At 41.0% G+C, this 17,882-nt stretch overlaps 1 protein-coding gene across 1 annotated transcript in view; it reads left to right on the top strand.

The window, feature by feature from the left end:
* Positions 1-10,265: 10,265 nt before the first annotated feature.
* FRY (FRY microtubule binding protein) overlaps positions 10,266-17,882 on the top strand; it is a 156,516-nt gene continuing 148,899 nt past the window's right edge. Inside the window, exon 1 of the mRNA XM_088522295.1 lies at positions 10,266-10,598. Coding sequence (XP_088378421.1) covers positions 10,529-10,598 — 70 coding nt within the window. The 5' untranslated portion in view covers positions 10,266-10,528. The remainder of the gene's footprint in view (positions 10,599-17,882) is intronic.

Genomic DNA, 17,882 nt, shown 5'->3' with positions numbered 1-17,882 from the left:
TAAATATACTTATTATTGCCTTTGTTATCATTCATTTTTAGGCATGACTTACCACTGCATACTTTCTTCTTTTAGGTAATAAGCCCATCTAAGATAACGTTTTCTCCTTTAGCTGATAAAAAGCAGATTTTCAGTTTTGCTTTGCATATTTTTTCGTTGAATTGCATTTTTCATTTAAATGTAGCATGACACGTTCTCATAAAAACTTCCCCTCTTAAACACGACTTGCCTTTTCTAATGTAAGCAGGGAGCTACCTTAGAACTTGTCACTCTCAGAACACACGGGAGTTTTTTCCAGCTTAGTAAGAGAGACTCTAGAAGACGTTAAAGACGCAGTTACAAAGACTGCATGTATGTTTAACTTGCCTGTGTGAGGGCAGCAACGCTTCTCTTCACTCAGTGCTTAGAGAAGCAGCAAGGGGAAGGAGGCTGGAGCTCCATTTCCTGTGTGCAGTTGGAGTAGTCACTCCTGCAAAGCCTTCACGGCAGCTACGGAGGACACGTGCACAGCTGTTCATCAGTTACAATGTCCTGTGTTGGAAAAAGTGCAGCAGAGCAAAAACAGAGCAAAAAAATGTTTACGTATCTCCATAACAGAGTGCTTTCTTCCCACGGGTTACTGTGAGAAGTGAAGCGATGCAGGCTTATAGATGATGCTAGGAAAGGAAAGGAAAGGAAAGGAAAGGAAAGGAAAGGAAAGGAAAGGAAAGGAAAGGAAAGGAAAGGAAAGGAAAGGAAAGGAAAGGAAAGGAAAGAAAAGAAAAGAAAAGAAAAGAAAAGAAAAGAAAAGAAAAGAAAAGAAAAGAAAAGAAAAGAAAAGAAAAGGAAAGGAGGGTTTTGCCCTCCTGTTCTTTAAAATATACAGATAGGATTTTGCAAGTCATGACAGGTATTCTTATGTAATACCAGTGAAGTTTTTTTTAGCCAAAGTTTTATTTCCTATCCAGCAAGCAACGAAGCATGCAGCTGTGTAAGTAAAAGTATTACATAAAACCCCCAGTGTTGTGTTTGCTAGTGTTTGCCTAGCAGGTTTACCCAGAAGTGGATTTCAAAAATACGTGAAACAAGATACTCCCTCTTAAATAACTGTTTAAGAGTGAGATGTTTGATAGGCATTCTTTTTTTCTATGAATTCAGAAAATTATTTTGAATAGTAACAGGACAAAGCTAAGGCAGATGCATAACGGGCAGGAACTTCAGGTAATAATGAGGACACAAAAGATTCACTGCATTCACCTGACCTAATCCTGACCTAATTATTTCTGACCCTTCCTTACTGTAGTCATTTATATAGAATTGCTGTAAAACAGCCAGTGAGTGTAATCTTTTTTTTGCTGATAGCTATTTCTGTTTATTTTGGATAAACTTTGGATGTTTGCAGAAGGATGAGGGCCGTGGTGATTGACACCGTAGCCATTAAAGATAGAAGCTGAGCTAAGAATGTTTCTGTGTAGGTTTATGTGGGTGCCATGCAACTATTCAGGAAAATACTAATTTCTTGATCTACCACCAGGCATGACTTCTTAGGTTATCCTAATTTTTGAAGAATTCCTTTTTCCTACCTTGAAACGAACCAAAAACAACCCCCCAGAATCATGGATATTATCTAGCTAAGTGGTTAGCTTGCAGTTGTTGCTGGCTGTGGTGCTAGTTTGAACCACCTGACTCTGAACTTTGAATCTTTCCGATAGCGCTTCTGAGTAAAGGGAGGGAAAAGCCACTTGTGCAGCAATGAGTCGAGGCCTTAGTGTGCCAGGCTCTTCCCTCGGAGCAGAGGCGTGATTCCTGCTCCCAGGAATGCACCATCCTGTTTGGAGCACCATGTGGCCTCACTTGTGAGAGCAGTAGGGAAAGATGATGCAGGGATACATCTAACTCGATACTTGTGGATCATTTGAAAGAGTAGTAAAGCCCAGCGATAGTTATCTAAGGTCACAGCTAACCCTGGCTGTAGCTCAGTTTACCTGTTTTAGCCAGCTAGTTCCTATGCAAGTTTTGCAGGGGATAGTATTTTTTGGAGTAGTTCAGGGGGAATGTTTTATATATACGATCATACAGAGGGAACTGCAGAGACATTTATGTAACATGGGAACGGTTGTGCTCAAAGCCGAGGCCTGACTGGTCTCACAGCTTCTGCGATGGGAGGCACAACCTGACACCCGATAGGAAGGTGTAAGAGGAAGCAAATGTAGTGCTGCCTGATCCCATGTGCAATGCTACATCCTATCTTGATCTCTGAGAGGTGGAAGTTGGCTGAGACCTTTCTGAAATGTTTGTTCTCATTTTCTTTATGAGAGAAGTAAAAATGGACTTCTAGAGTTAATAGCTCTAGTGGAGCCAAGGGACATAAAAAAAGGTTATCTTTCTACAGGGCAATGAAAATGTTGAGACCTGAATGTCCAAATAGGTCAGTCAGAAAAGAAGAAGTGTTAATAATTAAAGACAAAACCGGAGAATGGAAAGTTTTTTTTTAAAAAAATGAGTAAGCAAGTAGCTAATCACAAGAACATCCTGGGTAAAGCCAAGGGAAGTTTGAATACTATAAGAGAGTTAAGAAAAAGGAAGATGCATATCTGTAAATACATATATATTTTTCCGAATCTCAGATACTAAAACCAAATTGCAAGAAGTGTGTAAATTGAGACTATCTGAGCAATGGACTAGAACTGGAGAGCAAGTTCACGCTAGTGCACTAAAAATTCCTGCTCCTAGTTGCAATGTAATTGTGGTTTAAAGAAAACATTGGACATAGGGAGTGTGTTATATGGAGCTGTGCTGCAGAAAGTAAGTTTTGAGCATTTCATTCTACATGGGAGGACAGAATCAGAATAAAAAGATGCGTCTTCGCTGGTGTTTGGCTCAGAGATACCTTGGACCTCTGAAGGCAAGAGCATTGGGAAGGGAAATAATCCCTGAGCCTGAGGTTTCTGAATCAGCTGTAGGTAGAACTGCCCCCGTGCCCATCTCTGGAGGCTCAGTTTGGCCTCCGGAGGATCCGCAGCCTCTGGCACGGCAGGATGGCCGGGAGCGGGTTCGGCCCCTGCTCTGTGGATCTGGGAGAGGAGAGTGTGTGCCTGCTAAGGCAGCAGCACGGAGAAATGGAGGGAAGCGCAGCAGCCTCGTGATCTCAGCTGTAATAACATGCCATGATTTGAAGGCGTCCCTAGAGACCCTGCAATAACTGGCAATATCTAGTGATCGGCGCTGCAGCCCTTCCCTCCCGCCTTGCTCTTATCTGCTCCTCCACCGGCCTTGCAGGCCGGGTGATACGAGACGCTCGCACCGCAGAGAGGAAGTGGAAGATGTGACCCTGCGTTCTGCAGTATTCAGGGTTTAGTCTATGCATTCTGTAAAGAAATTTCTTAATTAGAGTAAAAGAGCAACAGCCAGACCTTCTGGGTTCGCTCTGTCCTAGGCTTTGTGTAACCTGGAACAAGTAATTTAGGGTAAATAACCTAATGTAGATTATATTTTGAGTGGGTGGGTGGGGTTCTTTTGCTAACCTAGTGTCTCAACAGACACCCAAAATTAGAGATGCTGTCAATGGTTGTTTGGAAATTCCCAGCTCTAAGGAAATTCTGAAAAAGTAATATCAAGTAGGGTCATTTGGAAAATAGGTTACATCATTTTATCTAAAATATAGATACAAATTCTTGACACAATTGAGAAGGAAGGGTTTATAGGTTTCTAATAAAAGAAAACAGCTTTTTCAAGGGATATGGCCAGGAAACTGTGAGACACCAAGCAGAAAAAAAATACTGCTCAGATTGTTCTTCATGCCTGCCAATGCACATAGGCCACGCTCCGGGGACGCAGGCTGCATCCGGACTTGTGCAGAGGGGTGTCCTGTGTGGGTTGTCCGAGTCTGTGCTCCAGTGGTGACAGTGCCCGTGTCAGGATGGCTCACAGGGCTGTATGGTGTGACTGCTTGTATGGGAGGTCTGGGGAAGCAAAGGCTTTTCCTGCCCGGCTGCTGCTTCCAAGGGCTGTTCAGTCGTGGGGAGCGAACCACGGAGTCCTCAGAGGACGTCTCAGTTTGACAGATGCAAAAACAAAGTCAAGGAAAGGATAACGGTAGTTTGAATCCTGAAGGCATAATTCCAACGGCACCTAACTAATCCCCTGGAAAATCTCCAGTAGGTTGTTGTCGTTTATTATTATTTACAGGTAAGAACCTAAATCACAAAGCACCTACAATATACACATCTACTGTTGTGAATTTAATGAACAAGCTGAGGATGGGATCTGGGTGTATTTAAATAATATCAAGTGAGGCTTTTTTATATTTGGCATGATTGTGTCCAATTTCTTTAATTGTCAGATACACCATATAGAAATACAGACATCTGTTTTATTTCAGAGTTATCACAGTTAGAATGTAAATTTATTCTCTATGCATTGTTACCATGTTCTGCTGCTTCTGGTTGTTTTGCTTTTCATCACTAGATGGCAATATCTTAACATGCAGTTCCAAACAGAAGGAAAAACAAAATGGTGCAGCAAGTATTGAGAAATAAAACTAGGAAGGCTTTGTTTCTCTATTTATAGCTTATCACATTATATTAGGTTTGCTTAATGAAATCTTATTTTGTCCAGTGGTTTCATGTCAATGCATACTTTTAATTTGGACCCTCAAAATATGTTTATTTTTTATTGACTAAATCATGTAAATTTATAAATCCCTTGTAAATCATATCCCTTATTTAGATAATTTTCATCTTCATTTTTGCAGAGGATGTTAGTCCAGGATATGTATAACCTGTTTTGTTCATGTTGGCTTGAATCGTTTAGTGTTTTGCAAACTATAATAAGAAAAACAAAAAGATACTGTTGCAAATATTTTAATGTAAGGAAAGAAAAAGATTTTGCAGTTCATAAACTCAAGATATGCTATTTTAAATGAATAAAGTCAGTACATCATACGTGTTTTTTTCTGATTGAATGTAAAAATATTATTTTTTCTTTTATTGCTGTCCGACATGTGGACATACCACTTCACAAGTAATAATAAAGATGTCTTTTATTGTCCCCCTAAAAGAAGGGAGAGCAATTTGGGTACCTAAGCATAGATGTGTAGCAGCTCCCACTGCCGCTTCAGAAGGAAATGGATCTTCTATAGGTCTCGTGTCCTATCTGCCAGTCCCAGTGGATAGTGCACATGCCTTAGGATATTGAAAATGTCATGAGACGCCTATATTTAGGTACCTGGATACCATCCCAGCAGGACCAGTATCCTTCTGAAAGTCAGTGTGGCCTTTAAAGAGAACATCGTGAAGAGGATCAAGGTAGTTCGTTAAAGAAGGGAATGTGGAGTTGTAAATGCAATGCCATGTATCCCAGGATTGAAGAATGTTGGGTCCCTTCTGTTTGAATCCTTCTGTTAACATGTGTTCTGTACTGGAATCAGATCCATTTGGCAGTCATTCCTGTACGTTTCTTTATTTTGTCCGGAACCAGAGCATGTAAAAACCACAGTAACCTTAATAAGCTGCCTGTATTAATTCCTTTTGAAAACAACTCCAGACAGACAAACTTTGATATAAACTACACCGGGATAAATCCAGGCCATGGAAATCAGTGCTGTAGGGGTAATTCAGCTATAACAGATCTTCTGGCTAAAAGGGCACAGCATTTTGCACAAAATAAGGAGGACAAGCTACATGACTTGATAAAGCCATAGAAAATCAAAGTCTGTGCTAGAACTTCCAGGATTTGAATGCAGATACTTTTGGCTTTGGGATCTCAATTCACATTATTGGAGTCAAGAAGGAGTTGAGCACAAGCAGACTGGTGCCTAGGAAAGCCAGAACAGGGTACGAAGCACAAACTAAGCAAACATGAAGCCAAGTGTTTTGCTGGCTTAGGGCTGAATTGTCTCTTATCTTGCAGGATCCTATTCTAGAACAGATTGGGTTGTAAAGATGGATCATTGCAGGCTAAGGAGAGTCTTTGTACTATGAGCAGGTACTTGTGCAGTCATAAATACAATCACTGTGGTTTATGGATGAAATCTAAACCAAAATCTTTAGCAGTCTATTATGTAATCACCTGCTACATAAGTTAAGACTTATTCTGTTAGAAAATAAGGAAATAAGCAAATAAGGAACATGCTGTTTTGCTCATTGGTTTCTGCAACCAGTGTATATGCACTAGGAAAGAGCATATATGAAAAATCTAAGTATATATTGACTTTGCTACTGTTGTCACCCCTCAGAGACTTCAGCTACTCTTTGCCTTTAACCTCAAATTCCAGAGAGTTCAGATTGCAAAACCTACAGCACCAAATGGCTCTTGTCAACCTAAGTGAACTAAAAGGAGCCCTGGAAATTATACAAGAATTGTGCTATAATCATATGTCCCAGTGTTTCTTTAAGGATTGCTGCAAGTATTGCTCAGAATAAACAAGACTAAATTGCCCATATGACTATTATAAATCGTAGTCACCAGAAATGTAAACAAAATGGGTGCCCATACTGCCCAATATTAAGAACAGAAGTGCAGCGCGTGACTCTCAGAGGCGGCTGCCCTACGCGTCCCGCGCGGCCAGGGAAGATCCAGGCTGCTGCGGAGGGAACTGCAGTCGCTGCGGGACTCCCACTCCCGAGTCACCCCGAAGGATTCGGCCGCCAGCCGAGGTGTCCGGGTTGGGTGCTCAGGGCAGCTGCTGTGAATACCTTGAGCGCTCTGCGTTTTGTGTCACTCTTCTTGAGCCCAAGTTTTGCTAGTCAATTTTTCAGATGTTTTGCAATGAAAATAGCCATCCATTCAGTGCTCTCATTCTGAGGGCACTTCTGACTATGCTGATGAACAAGTTCTCATAACCTCATTTTTCCAGAGTTGGGGCGTGGAAATTCCAGTGTCTTTTCTCCTGTGGGAGAGGGGTATAGGACAGTAACCCAGGGCGCCTGGATGAGGGCCACTGATCATCGCACAGAGCAGAGGAAGGAATGGGAGGTGGACAGCATGGCAGGAGTGCAGAGTTGGGATTACAGACCAAGGTTAATATTGAAAATATTTTTCCTACCACTGTGGCAGTTAACAGGTGATTGATCCATCTTGGTAGATCTATGTAGAGCTTACAGTTGTGATTTTTGATTCCTTCTGTTAAAATGCAAAGCTATTATATTACTATTAACTTACCATAAACTCCCATGTAACAATATCATAAAAAAGGGCTTGCTGTATTTGTAAATATGCCAGTCTCTAAGATCCATCATCAGAAAGTTTGTTTGCGCTGGGCTGGTTGTGTATACATATGCCAGCCTATCTTGCACAAGCTGAAATACCTAATCAAATGCTAAAATACCAGAAATTCAACAAGTGGAAGCTGTGCAACTTTGAAAGTTTTTAGTCATGTCAGCTTCCATAAAGTAGGTTTAAAGCACCAAATTAGAATGCTGCCGTTTCTGCCATTTCAACATGTTAGACCTTTTATATCAGGGTTTCCAAAATGTATTCAAAAGCGTGATATTTGGAAGATGTCCTACTATCAGAGCTGAATTTAGACTAGCAGATATTTACATTAAATCTAACATTTCCAAGTTTGGGAAAGTATTTTAAGAGTATTTAATGATATAAATTAATATGGGTTTAGTTGGTTATACATTTCATTTTGAAGAGCTGTTAGAGGAGAAGTTAACTTCTTAGGTGATTATCATCTAGGTGGTGCTTTCCAAAGCAGAGCTGATGGTGTAGGCATATCAGCTCTGAAGTAGGTATGGTCTTAACAAAAGAGCTGATTACTGTGCTGTGCTACTGAAGGAGTGAAAAAGTAGTTTCTCTTGTAGGTGGATTTTTAATCAGACTAATGAGTTGTAAACATTTCAGAGTGCAGTGGAAACTGTTCTTCAGCCTGTGTCTGTTAACACAATTTTGAGATCAGGAAGCATGATATAAAGGATTATGTTGGACTATAGGCTTTTCTGGATGAGTAACATTTGCATTGTTACTTAAGGTAAATCTTGGAGGTTGGCAAGTAAAGAATTAAAGTGAGCACTATTAAAAACTCAGCTGAGTAAAAATGTGTGACAGAATAAAAAGATGATATTTAAGTGTTCATGATCCTCGACAGTTTTTCTCAAAGCAAGTATAGATTTTAAAGGGTCCAGTATCTGGTGAGGATGAAAGAAAAATTAAGAATAAGATAAGGCCACTGAGTGAATGTCTTGCCTTTATTTTCCATAAGTGTGTAGCATTGACTAGAGGAACAAAGGCAGGACAGATCATAGGAAAAAAAAATAGCAAGTATGATGTGGAAACAAAACTCAAAGGTCTTCAAGTTCACGTTGCAAAAACCAGATGATTTCCCTTTCATGACAATGAAAGAACTGGCATATGAAATTGCCGGTCAGGTGGTAACATTTCTGATGAGTCTATCAAAAGAAAGATTCTGCCTTTCACACAGAAATTGTGTTTCGTAAGGGGGAAAAATGATCCATGACTCCTGAGAAGCCACTTGCCCTCAGTTACACTCAAGGCTTTGAAACAAAATTTGGTGGGAGACGGTAAATAAGGTTGTGGATTTAAATGAAAGCGGGGTAAAATGTGATATGGATTTAGCAAAGACAACTAGTTGCAAACTAACCTTATATCTTTGTTTTCAACAGTAGGATTGTGTTAGAATTAATAAATATGTGGTATTCAGAAAAGCATTTGATGCAGCATCACAGAGGAGATTACTACTTAAATCCTTGGAGGTAGGAATCAATGCAACAATTGTAAGAATGAATAAGGAATGCTAAACCTGACTGGAGCCATCTCTGCTGAAAAATCAGTTAGTAGGATGGTGGGAAGTCATCAATGCTAGGTCTTGACACTAGCCATATTTAGTATTAAATATAACATTAATGGTAAAAAGGTTGAGTGTGCTGGTTGAAATGGGATAGCATCTAATGAAGGAGTGTCCTTGGTGGTGGGCTGATCAGGCTCTCAAATAGAGAAACTGGATGATGTCAAGACCCAGAATGGTTTAACAGTACCATGAGGAATGCCTGATAAAATCCTTTTGTTACATGGTAAAATCACATCTAAAATACTAAAAAACTTTCTGATAGTTGAGATGAGAAAGGGTATGAACTGGTTTTGAGTAAGTTTAGGAACTGGAAGATGATTTCAAAAGTAAGTTTCTACATCAGCCTTCCATTCACAAGGACACAAAACTATGCCTCAAGCTGAAACATGTTTACAGAAGACATCTAGATATCTTCACTGAGAATCACAGGCATTTGAACTCAATGATTCCTGCATTTCCTGCATTCCTTTTTTTTTTTAATCCAAAGATGAAATCTGCTGCATACTGAAGCCAAAAATAATGTGTAAATATCATTGTTGACGCATTTGCCAGAAGAATCAACAGCAGAGACACTGTATTGGCTTGGATACTGTAATTATGAGATGCTGCAGGAAATTTATTCCACTAAATAGAAGTAGTAGTGTAATTCCCAGAAAATAATATCTAGAGGGATGATAACAAGAATATATTAGACAAATATTTGGGAAACAGATGCTTCTTACTTTCCTTCATTACCATCAAAATGGACACAGTGAAGTACTGTGATTATCTGAAATAAAACCATAGAAATATGGAAACTGTAGCTAGCAATTACATATTTTGTAGCGAATGCAGACAGGCTAACAAGCAATGAATTGCTTCTGCCTCATTTTCTTACACAAATTCAGTCTGCCGTCTTTCTTTTTATAAAAAACCCATCATTCAAGATCAAGATGACACCAAGCGGAGCGTTTTCAGCGGCGCTTCTGCAGGGAGGGCCCCCGCGCAGGGAGCTGTGTGTGTTTGTCACCCCGGGCTCGGCTGCCGCCTCTCGCCCGTGCCGGGCACGGGGCAGGACGGAGGCCGAGGGCCGCTCGGCGGCGGCGCGGGGGGCAGAGCCGCGGCCGCGGTGAGGGGCGTCGCGTGCGGCGGGATGCGGAGGGCGCTCGGCGCGGGGTGTCTTCCCGGGGAGAGCGGTGACATCCCCGCAGCCGCAGCGCGGGCGGCGGCGGCAGGGGGGCTCGGGCGGATGCGGTGCCCGGGGGAGGTGCGCACGCTCCGCCTGCCCGCCGGCCGCGCGGGGAAAAGCGCTGCCCGCAGGCAGCCTGCGCGCCCGTCCAGCGCCGGCGCCTTCCACAAGATATTGCAGCCGTGTTCATGGAACAAGTGCCGCGCTGCTGCGTGTGCCCGAGCCGAGCGGCAGAAATTTGCCCAGCTGCGGAACGGAATAAATGAAAACCCGTACTGAGGGCTGGAGGGGATAAAATGAACGGCAAATACATAAAGTAGGAGCCCTGAAGGAAGAGCAAAGGACAAAAATCTCCCGGTGTGGTTTTGTTGTTGTTGTTGTGGAGCCTTTTTTTTTTTTTTTTTCAAGCGCTTACCTACCATGAGCGGAAGAAGTGGATCTGCAGAGACTTCATTTCCTCCTCTGACCCCTCGTTTACATCACTAACTGGTGACAGTCACATCTACATACATAGTACCTGCCACTTCAGCTGCTTCAGAATTATAGAAGCCTCTTTGTATGCAGCAGACATGGCTAGCCAGCAGGATTCAGGCTTCTTTGAAATCAGTATCAAATATTTACTGAAATCCTGGAGCAATAGTGAGTAGCAGAAGAGTAATCTTTTCATATTATGCATTGCTTGGTATAGAGCTAGGATAACCTAAAGAATAAAACCTTGTATGCTGTTTCTCTGTGCTTGTGTTACATAGACTGAATGATTTTTGCTTTTGTCTGCTCTAAAACTCAGAATGACAGAGACTTAAATAGGTTTCATTAACTGCAAAGGCTGTAATGAGATTATGCTAGATTTTGCTTGATTGAATTCTCAAGTTAGGCTGCTTTGTGGCTCTGTATAGCAGTACATTTCAGTGAGTGCATTCCAAGCAGCATTTCCTGCCTAGATGTTTATTTGATCAGGCTTTATCTAAATATTTTTGAAATGCTGCCTAATCACAAGGGTGTGGCATTGCTCAGAAGTTGGATTTTATGAATTGTGCACTGAGGACAAAGATCTAATGGTTATGGTTCAGGTCTGAAAGCCATTATTGTGATGTGATGAAAAGCAAAACATCACTTACTTATAGCTGCACTTCCCACCCTCTGTGCTTAATTTCAGAATCTTGTGCAATATTTCCGTCTAGAAAGAATCCATGTGTTTATCTAACCCAAGCTGGCTATTACAGAATGTAAACAAATGACATTTTAGTCTTCCTTGGTCTTTTCAGTACTGCTGTTCCTAATTTCCTTTACTGTCTAAATCACTCTTCTGATTTTTAGCAGTATTATATTATATAATATGGGTTGCTATATAAAAGTAGTGTTTGCAAATATATTCAGATTATATAAGACCAATGGATAATTCTGGCACAAATTTGCTTTTTCATTTAGAAAATGTGAATAGTATATTCCTTTTCCATATGAGCTTACATTAACAGGATTAGTTCTCCATAATTAACTGTTTTAAAAATATAGAAGACAATGTCTCTGGAAAAATCCAACTTGGTTACGTATGCAGTAATGTTCTGATCATCTCAGTATCTATAATTTAATAGCTTCTGCATGAAAGAATAGTATTTAACGATGCTATGGTATAAAAATTTGTACCTTAGCAAAATCTACCTGATCTAGACATATATCTGAATACCTGCAAAGGAGGAAAAATAATTCTGTTAAATGGGGGACATGTTGGGCTTGCCTTCATTAAATGATATCCATAGAAACTGTATTTTTCCAGGTCTTTTGTATCCTCAGTAACACTGTAGTGCTTGTTTGAGTCTGTCTACCACAAGTGTGAAGTCACTAGGGAATAACACTATTACCTAAACAGCATGGCTTGATCTGCCCCAATTCCAAAATATTTTGCCCATATCCATTACATTCCAAATCAGGGATATTGCAAGGATGGCAAGAGAATTTCATGACTAATTTACCTTTTGGGATAATGCTAACTGAATAATGAAAATGTAAGTGTGTGTTGTGAGAGCAGATATTTTATAACTAGTCACAGTTTATTACAGAAGCAAAACAAGTCACTTTTGCACAAGTGACTTTTGCAGAAAGCAAATCAGCTCTGGTGTTATTTATTATATATTGTGTTATCTTACTGCAACTTTAATGCTGAGTAAAACTAGCATGTAAGAATATAATAATTACTTTATTTTGAAAATAAATACAGAATTAAAGTATATGGAAAGTATTCTAAAACAGCAAGGACATTTCTAGCCCGAAATTAAAAGTCCTTAAATGAAAATCTGAATCATTTTAGAAAAATTGAATTGATTGATATATGAATCATAATTGCTGACATTCTCTTAGTAGATAAACATGCTCTCCACTGCATTTGGCTTAAACGGTAAGAGGAAATACAATAAACTAATGCAGATTGATTTAAACTTGTCACCTTTTTTTTGCTCGCAGTCTGGAGGGCTGTGTTCAGTAATCTCTACGTAGCCTTTCTGGCTGCAAAACAAACAATTTGGTAAGAAGACGGTTGAGAGTTCAAAAGGCCTAGGGCTTTCTGCAGCCCTGTTCTGCGCTGGGTGGAGCAGAGGAAAACATTTCCCTTGCTTGGGAAACTGCTGCGGAGCCTGCACAGGCACAGGCACATGCACATGCACGCACACGAGCGGGTTTTCCACGGGATAGGTGCTGGGGCTGCATCCTCAAGAGCAGAAGCAAGATGTAAATCATGCTGGGGCATCACCTCATGGCACCAGCCTTAACACGCTGTTTTAAGAGAACAGGTGCTGGGGTCTATTTTTCACTGAAATGGTGATGGTGATCAAGGTTCTATCCATTTTTTTTTCTGTAAATTGGCACTTTCAAGCAGTAGTTTTAAATTCTGTTTGTCCTTTCTGGGCTTTATAGTCCATTTGTTTCCAATAACTTCTGTTTTTGTTTATACAGAGTATTAACATGTCCTAATAGTTGCCTAGTGCACCCTTAGCTTGTTTCATACTGTGAAATGTCCTCAGGTATTCCATTTGGGATGGCATTTTGGACCAGTGTTGCTCTCTGAAGTCTTCTGGAAGGCAGCATTCCTGACATACCGGGCAGGATCTCAGCGGAGATCGCAGAGCACTTGCCCAGGTGTTCACCTCACGTGTCTGCTGCTTTATCAGGCTCATCAACCAGCTCAGAAGCCCAGCAATTTATGTGCAGAGGAGTAGGTTCATTTTGGGTACCTGTTCCTATTATAACCAGGGTTGTGCGATCCATGATGTATTCTCAGTGAGCACGTGCTCCATTTGCTCTTAGAGGAAAAAAAGCTACACTCATAGTGTGGCCCTTGAAACGTCCCAACAAACTGGGAGACGTTGATATGCTCCCATGTACAGCCTTGTAATACAGATTTGTGCTCTGCACGTATTGATAAGATACTGTGCACCTTAAGCAGTTCTCAAAAATACTCCTCTAAGATGTTGGGAGATAGAATAAGAATTGGGATTTTCTAGCTAAAAAATAAGAATATTCTTTTTTCTTTCTTTTTTTTTTTTAACTCATCTTATTTGTATTCTGATTTTTTTGGTAGTTTTAATCAACTCTGCATTAGCCAACAGTATAAATTGCATTAATCATGTGCTGCCAGCTTGTTCAACACAGCTCAAGTGTAAAAAGAAAAGTACTACACTGAATATATATTTTTCAATTTCAATATATTTTTTATTTTTTGAAAATACCGCTGAACTGCCTACAGGCTCTGCTTATTCAAGATGAGTAGTACTCAATCTCTATAAGATCAAGGAGAAGACAAGAATAAAATGGGACTCAGCCACAAGTAAGGCTATTAACAGCCTTCTCCTTATTTCTGTTATTGAAGTATCATAAAACACATTTTGTAAAGAATCCTTACAATAAAAAGAACAAAACATGAACCAATTTCATTGGGAATTTGTATCTGCTCTTTTCCTAGATTTTTTTGATTTGAATTATTAAATTTATTCTTAATCATGAAATAATATTTTCCATGTTCATCTTTACAAATCATCCAAGAATAGTAGTAAAAAAATTAAGGTACAAGAAGCTAGATGCCACCAATATAAACTGTAACAAATCTGTAGCAAATTCAGATGTTTGCATTTTCTAGATTATATCAACAATGAAGTTTATTTGTCCTTTCCTGGAGGAAAGGGGTTTGTGGAGGAATCAGAAGGGTTCAGGTAGATGGCTCACTTGAGCTCTTGCACGCTAGCTGGTACAGACTGCGTGTCACTATCTCCCACTTACTTGAAATAGATTTTAAGGTGGCTTTTCTGTTTCATAGAATGAGACGACACATGTTGCACGGTGAACATGTTCATTTGCTTCTTCTAGTAGAAATAAATTATCTTCAGGGCTGTATCATCCAGGATGACAACACGGGTTTCTCAGCGCTAGTGTCCACAGGGCACAGAAGCTCCATGAGGGCTTAGGGCAGTCCCTGGTTGGGGCATGAGTGGCTGTTGTCTTGAACAACTCTTTTCTATCCTGGCAGGAGCAGCAGTGAATGATGGAGTCAAGTACTCTGCAGTAGAATTCACCTTTTACAGGCAATGTTCTTTATCCATGAGCAAGAGAAAAGGAGGGCAGTGGGCAGTTTCCTGAGGTAAATCTGCCCTGTATAAAGGCCTGTGGTGCACTCTTTTGATGTTTTAGTAAGATTTTGTTGTGCAGAGGGATGATGACAGACCTTCGGTGGAGAAGTGCATATGTGAAGTTAAATATAGGGCTGTCTGAAGCTGTATCTGCTACCTGCAGCTTATTCTCAGGTTTAGTGGGTGTAGCAAGACACTTGGAAAGAACGGGTTTCACAAGTCTCAGTGTCTGCTTAAGCAAAAATAAGCGTCCACATTCAGTGAATTAGAGGAATATGTCCTTCTTCCCTGCCTTCCCAGCAGTGCTGGTGGAGCCACACACCGGGCTAGCGTGGAAAGGAGCTGGTGTGGCCATACAGCACGGCCTGAGGAAAGGTCTCACCTTGGCTGAGGTGAGAGAGCCGCTCCTGGGATAGGGGCTTCAGCAGATCAGCAGCGCCCAGAGTTTGCCTTAAACCAACTCAAAAATGTAGCTGGGGCTGAGGCCAAACTGGCACCTTCTTCTCATGCTTGCCACGGATTCTGCTCTTTAATACACCTGCAGAAAGCTATAGGTGAGGCAAAGGTATAGCCACAGCCTTTGCATTTAGGGAGCGAGACAGATAGAGGTTACCTTCTGGCTCAGGCCTTGGCTTGTGTCTTCCTTGGACAAGGGATGCTGTGAATTGAAGCTACCTTGCTGCAAAAAGGGAGCTGATCCCTCTGTCCATTGAGTCTGAAATGGGAGCATTGAGGATCTTCATCCACTTCAAGTAGGCAGTGATTGTTTGCAGAAAAATGACTTGCTTCATGGTGATTACTGCTGTCTTCCAGTACAACCTTCTTTGTTTTCAGTATGGGCTTCTTGTCCACAGAGCTTTAGGAAAAGGTTTTAAAACAGGCTGGGCATTCCCCGCTTTGCATTTTGACAAGGTTCTTTTTGGAAGTGAGGGAAAAGGGTAGTTTTCTGACTTTGGTGATCTGAGAACTCTTTAAAGACCTTGGAAGATTTTTGTATATTTGGTGTTAGCTGTTCTATTCAGGACCTTTCAGAATTGTTTCTACCATATTAGGAGGAAAAGACCATGGGAGAATCAGAAATGTTCCACTGCAAAGTTTGGTTTATTTATGGAGTGAATTTGTTTGGCATTTAAAAGTTTGAATTATTGACGTAAACATCTGTAAATAGTTTAAGTGAAATCTTAGTTAGTGGATTTTGTGTCTAAATTTCGTTCTTAATCTCAAACTATAAAATAGTTTACAAATATTAAAAATCATAGGCAATGAATGATATGAATTCCACAGATGAGACAGTTCCATTAGTGGTAAAAAACAATATTATTCTATCGTGCTGTGAATATTCACATTGGATGATTTATTTATGTTGTCTGATGCTGGAGCATTGTTGATTTACCAAAATGCCTTTTTTTTTTTTTGCAATATAGGTTTTTTAATCTATTATACAGAAGCAGCAGAGAAAAAAACTAACACTTCCGATGTTTTACTCTAGGAATATAAAATGCCATTGAATATGCTGTAGTATCTGTATTAAATTTATAATATCCAAATTACTCTAGGGGTGTAAAGTGTACAATAGTCCACAAATGTCCATAGAGGGGTAGAAAGAGGATTTTTCATCAGCATAATCTGAAATGCTATTTAACGTTTCCTTTGTATTTCACATTTGATGTACTCATTGCATTTACATTCTAAATGCTAAACAATATTTTATGTATTTATATCATGCTTTGTAGGAAAAAGTCTAGAATTCTGATTGCAATTGCTTGTCCAGCTGTGTTTATTCATCCTAAAGATTTTAGGATGTTAGGAACTGTCCCAATGGTGTGAAATTGGCAGCCCTAGAGACTGAGTTCCTGGGAGCTGAACCCAGGGTGGGCAGAGGGAGGAGCGGGTTCTACGGTGCGGGCGGTTGCACCCGTGTAGCCCTCTGCTGAGCCTGGGCGGGCAGTGCCATCCAGCCTGTCCCCGTGCTCCCACCCCTTCTCCCACCCCAGTTCTCCACAGAGTTAATTCCCTGACACTTCAACTTCTTGGAGTGGTGGCAGTACTGATGTCAGCGTAAGGAAGGGGACGAGGATACATCGGTAGGAGCAGGAGGTGTGTTTGGTAGATTCCTGCTATTAGGTTGGTGGAGTTGTATGGTAAATCCTATATTTATTTCCTTATTGCTGATCAGCTGTACCTGTGCCTGCTTCTAGATGTCAGAGGTAGTTCTTTGCATCCCTGTCTTGTCTTCTCAAACCATCAGCAGTGACATTCCTGTCCTTGCTCGCTCTGTGATACCTTGGGACTGGTAAATTGGGAAACAATTTCACAGAGGTAGCTGAAATATCTGTGAGCTGCTGATTTTTCATACGCTGCAGTTACCTAAACTATACTTGAATCAATAGAGAGTTCAAACTTCATAGCAACTCCATCACCCAGATATTGTGAGTTTGCATACTGTTTATTTTTTTTTTATGAAATGCTAAGATGTTAAATAATATGACTGAGTAGTTAGTTAAATAGTGAGACAAGAAATCTGCTAAAGAGCTTGCCAACCTGGTGAGGAGAACTTTAGCTAGGAATGGCAGAAGAGGGAGTTTGTGACCCCCAGTTAAATTAGCAGTGGACAGGGCTGGAAGGCAAAGAGTGCAGGGAAACAAGAGACCCCAGAAACTGTAAAACATGATGAAAGAGCATCTCTGTGTACAGAAATTCATGCAGATTGGAAAGCCAGCAGGGAGAAATCGAGCTCTACGTGTAGCTGCAGAACAAAAGATCACTGAAATAACATGAATGATATTACAGCTCACGCAGCTGGAGTGCTGCGCTGGATGGATACAAGTTTTTCAGGGAAGACAGGCAGGGAAGCTGAGGAGTGGAGGTTGCTCTCTTTGCAGCTCTCTTTGCAGAGATATGGTGTCCTCTCTGGGTTGGGTGGATGAGAGCTTGAGAGTTTGCAAGTCGGATCAGAGGAGAGGACTTGAAGGGGCGGCATCATGGTGGGAATTCATTACGGGCTGCCCAGGCAGGGTGTCGAAGTGGGCAAAGCTTTCTTCAAACAGCTTGAGGAGGCTGCTGGATTGCAGATGCTGGTTCACATGGGGAACTTCAGCCAACTGCTATCCCATGACAGTACAGCACGGTGGCATGCAAGCAGTAAAGAAAATTTCTGGAAGCCTCAGGAATAACTTCCAGATACAGTATGGACTGTATCCAGGGGTGTTGCACAGCTGGATCTGCTGATCACAAACAAGGAAGAGCTGGTTGAAGCTCAAGATGCTGAGAAGAGTGGAGGGTGGCAGAGGACAGACCCTGACCTTTAGGA

The sequence above is a fragment of the Tinamus guttatus genome, unplaced genomic scaffold (genome assembly GCF_059628265.1).
Source record: "Tinamus guttatus ecotype Peru unplaced genomic scaffold, ASM5962826v1 Tinamus_guttatus_pri_ptg000150l, whole genome shotgun sequence".
NCBI lineage: Eukaryota > Metazoa > Chordata > Aves > Tinamiformes > Tinamidae > Tinamus > Tinamus guttatus.
The sequence above is the reverse complement of the archived record's forward strand: the minus strand, read 5'-3'. Positions and strand labels throughout refer to the sequence as shown.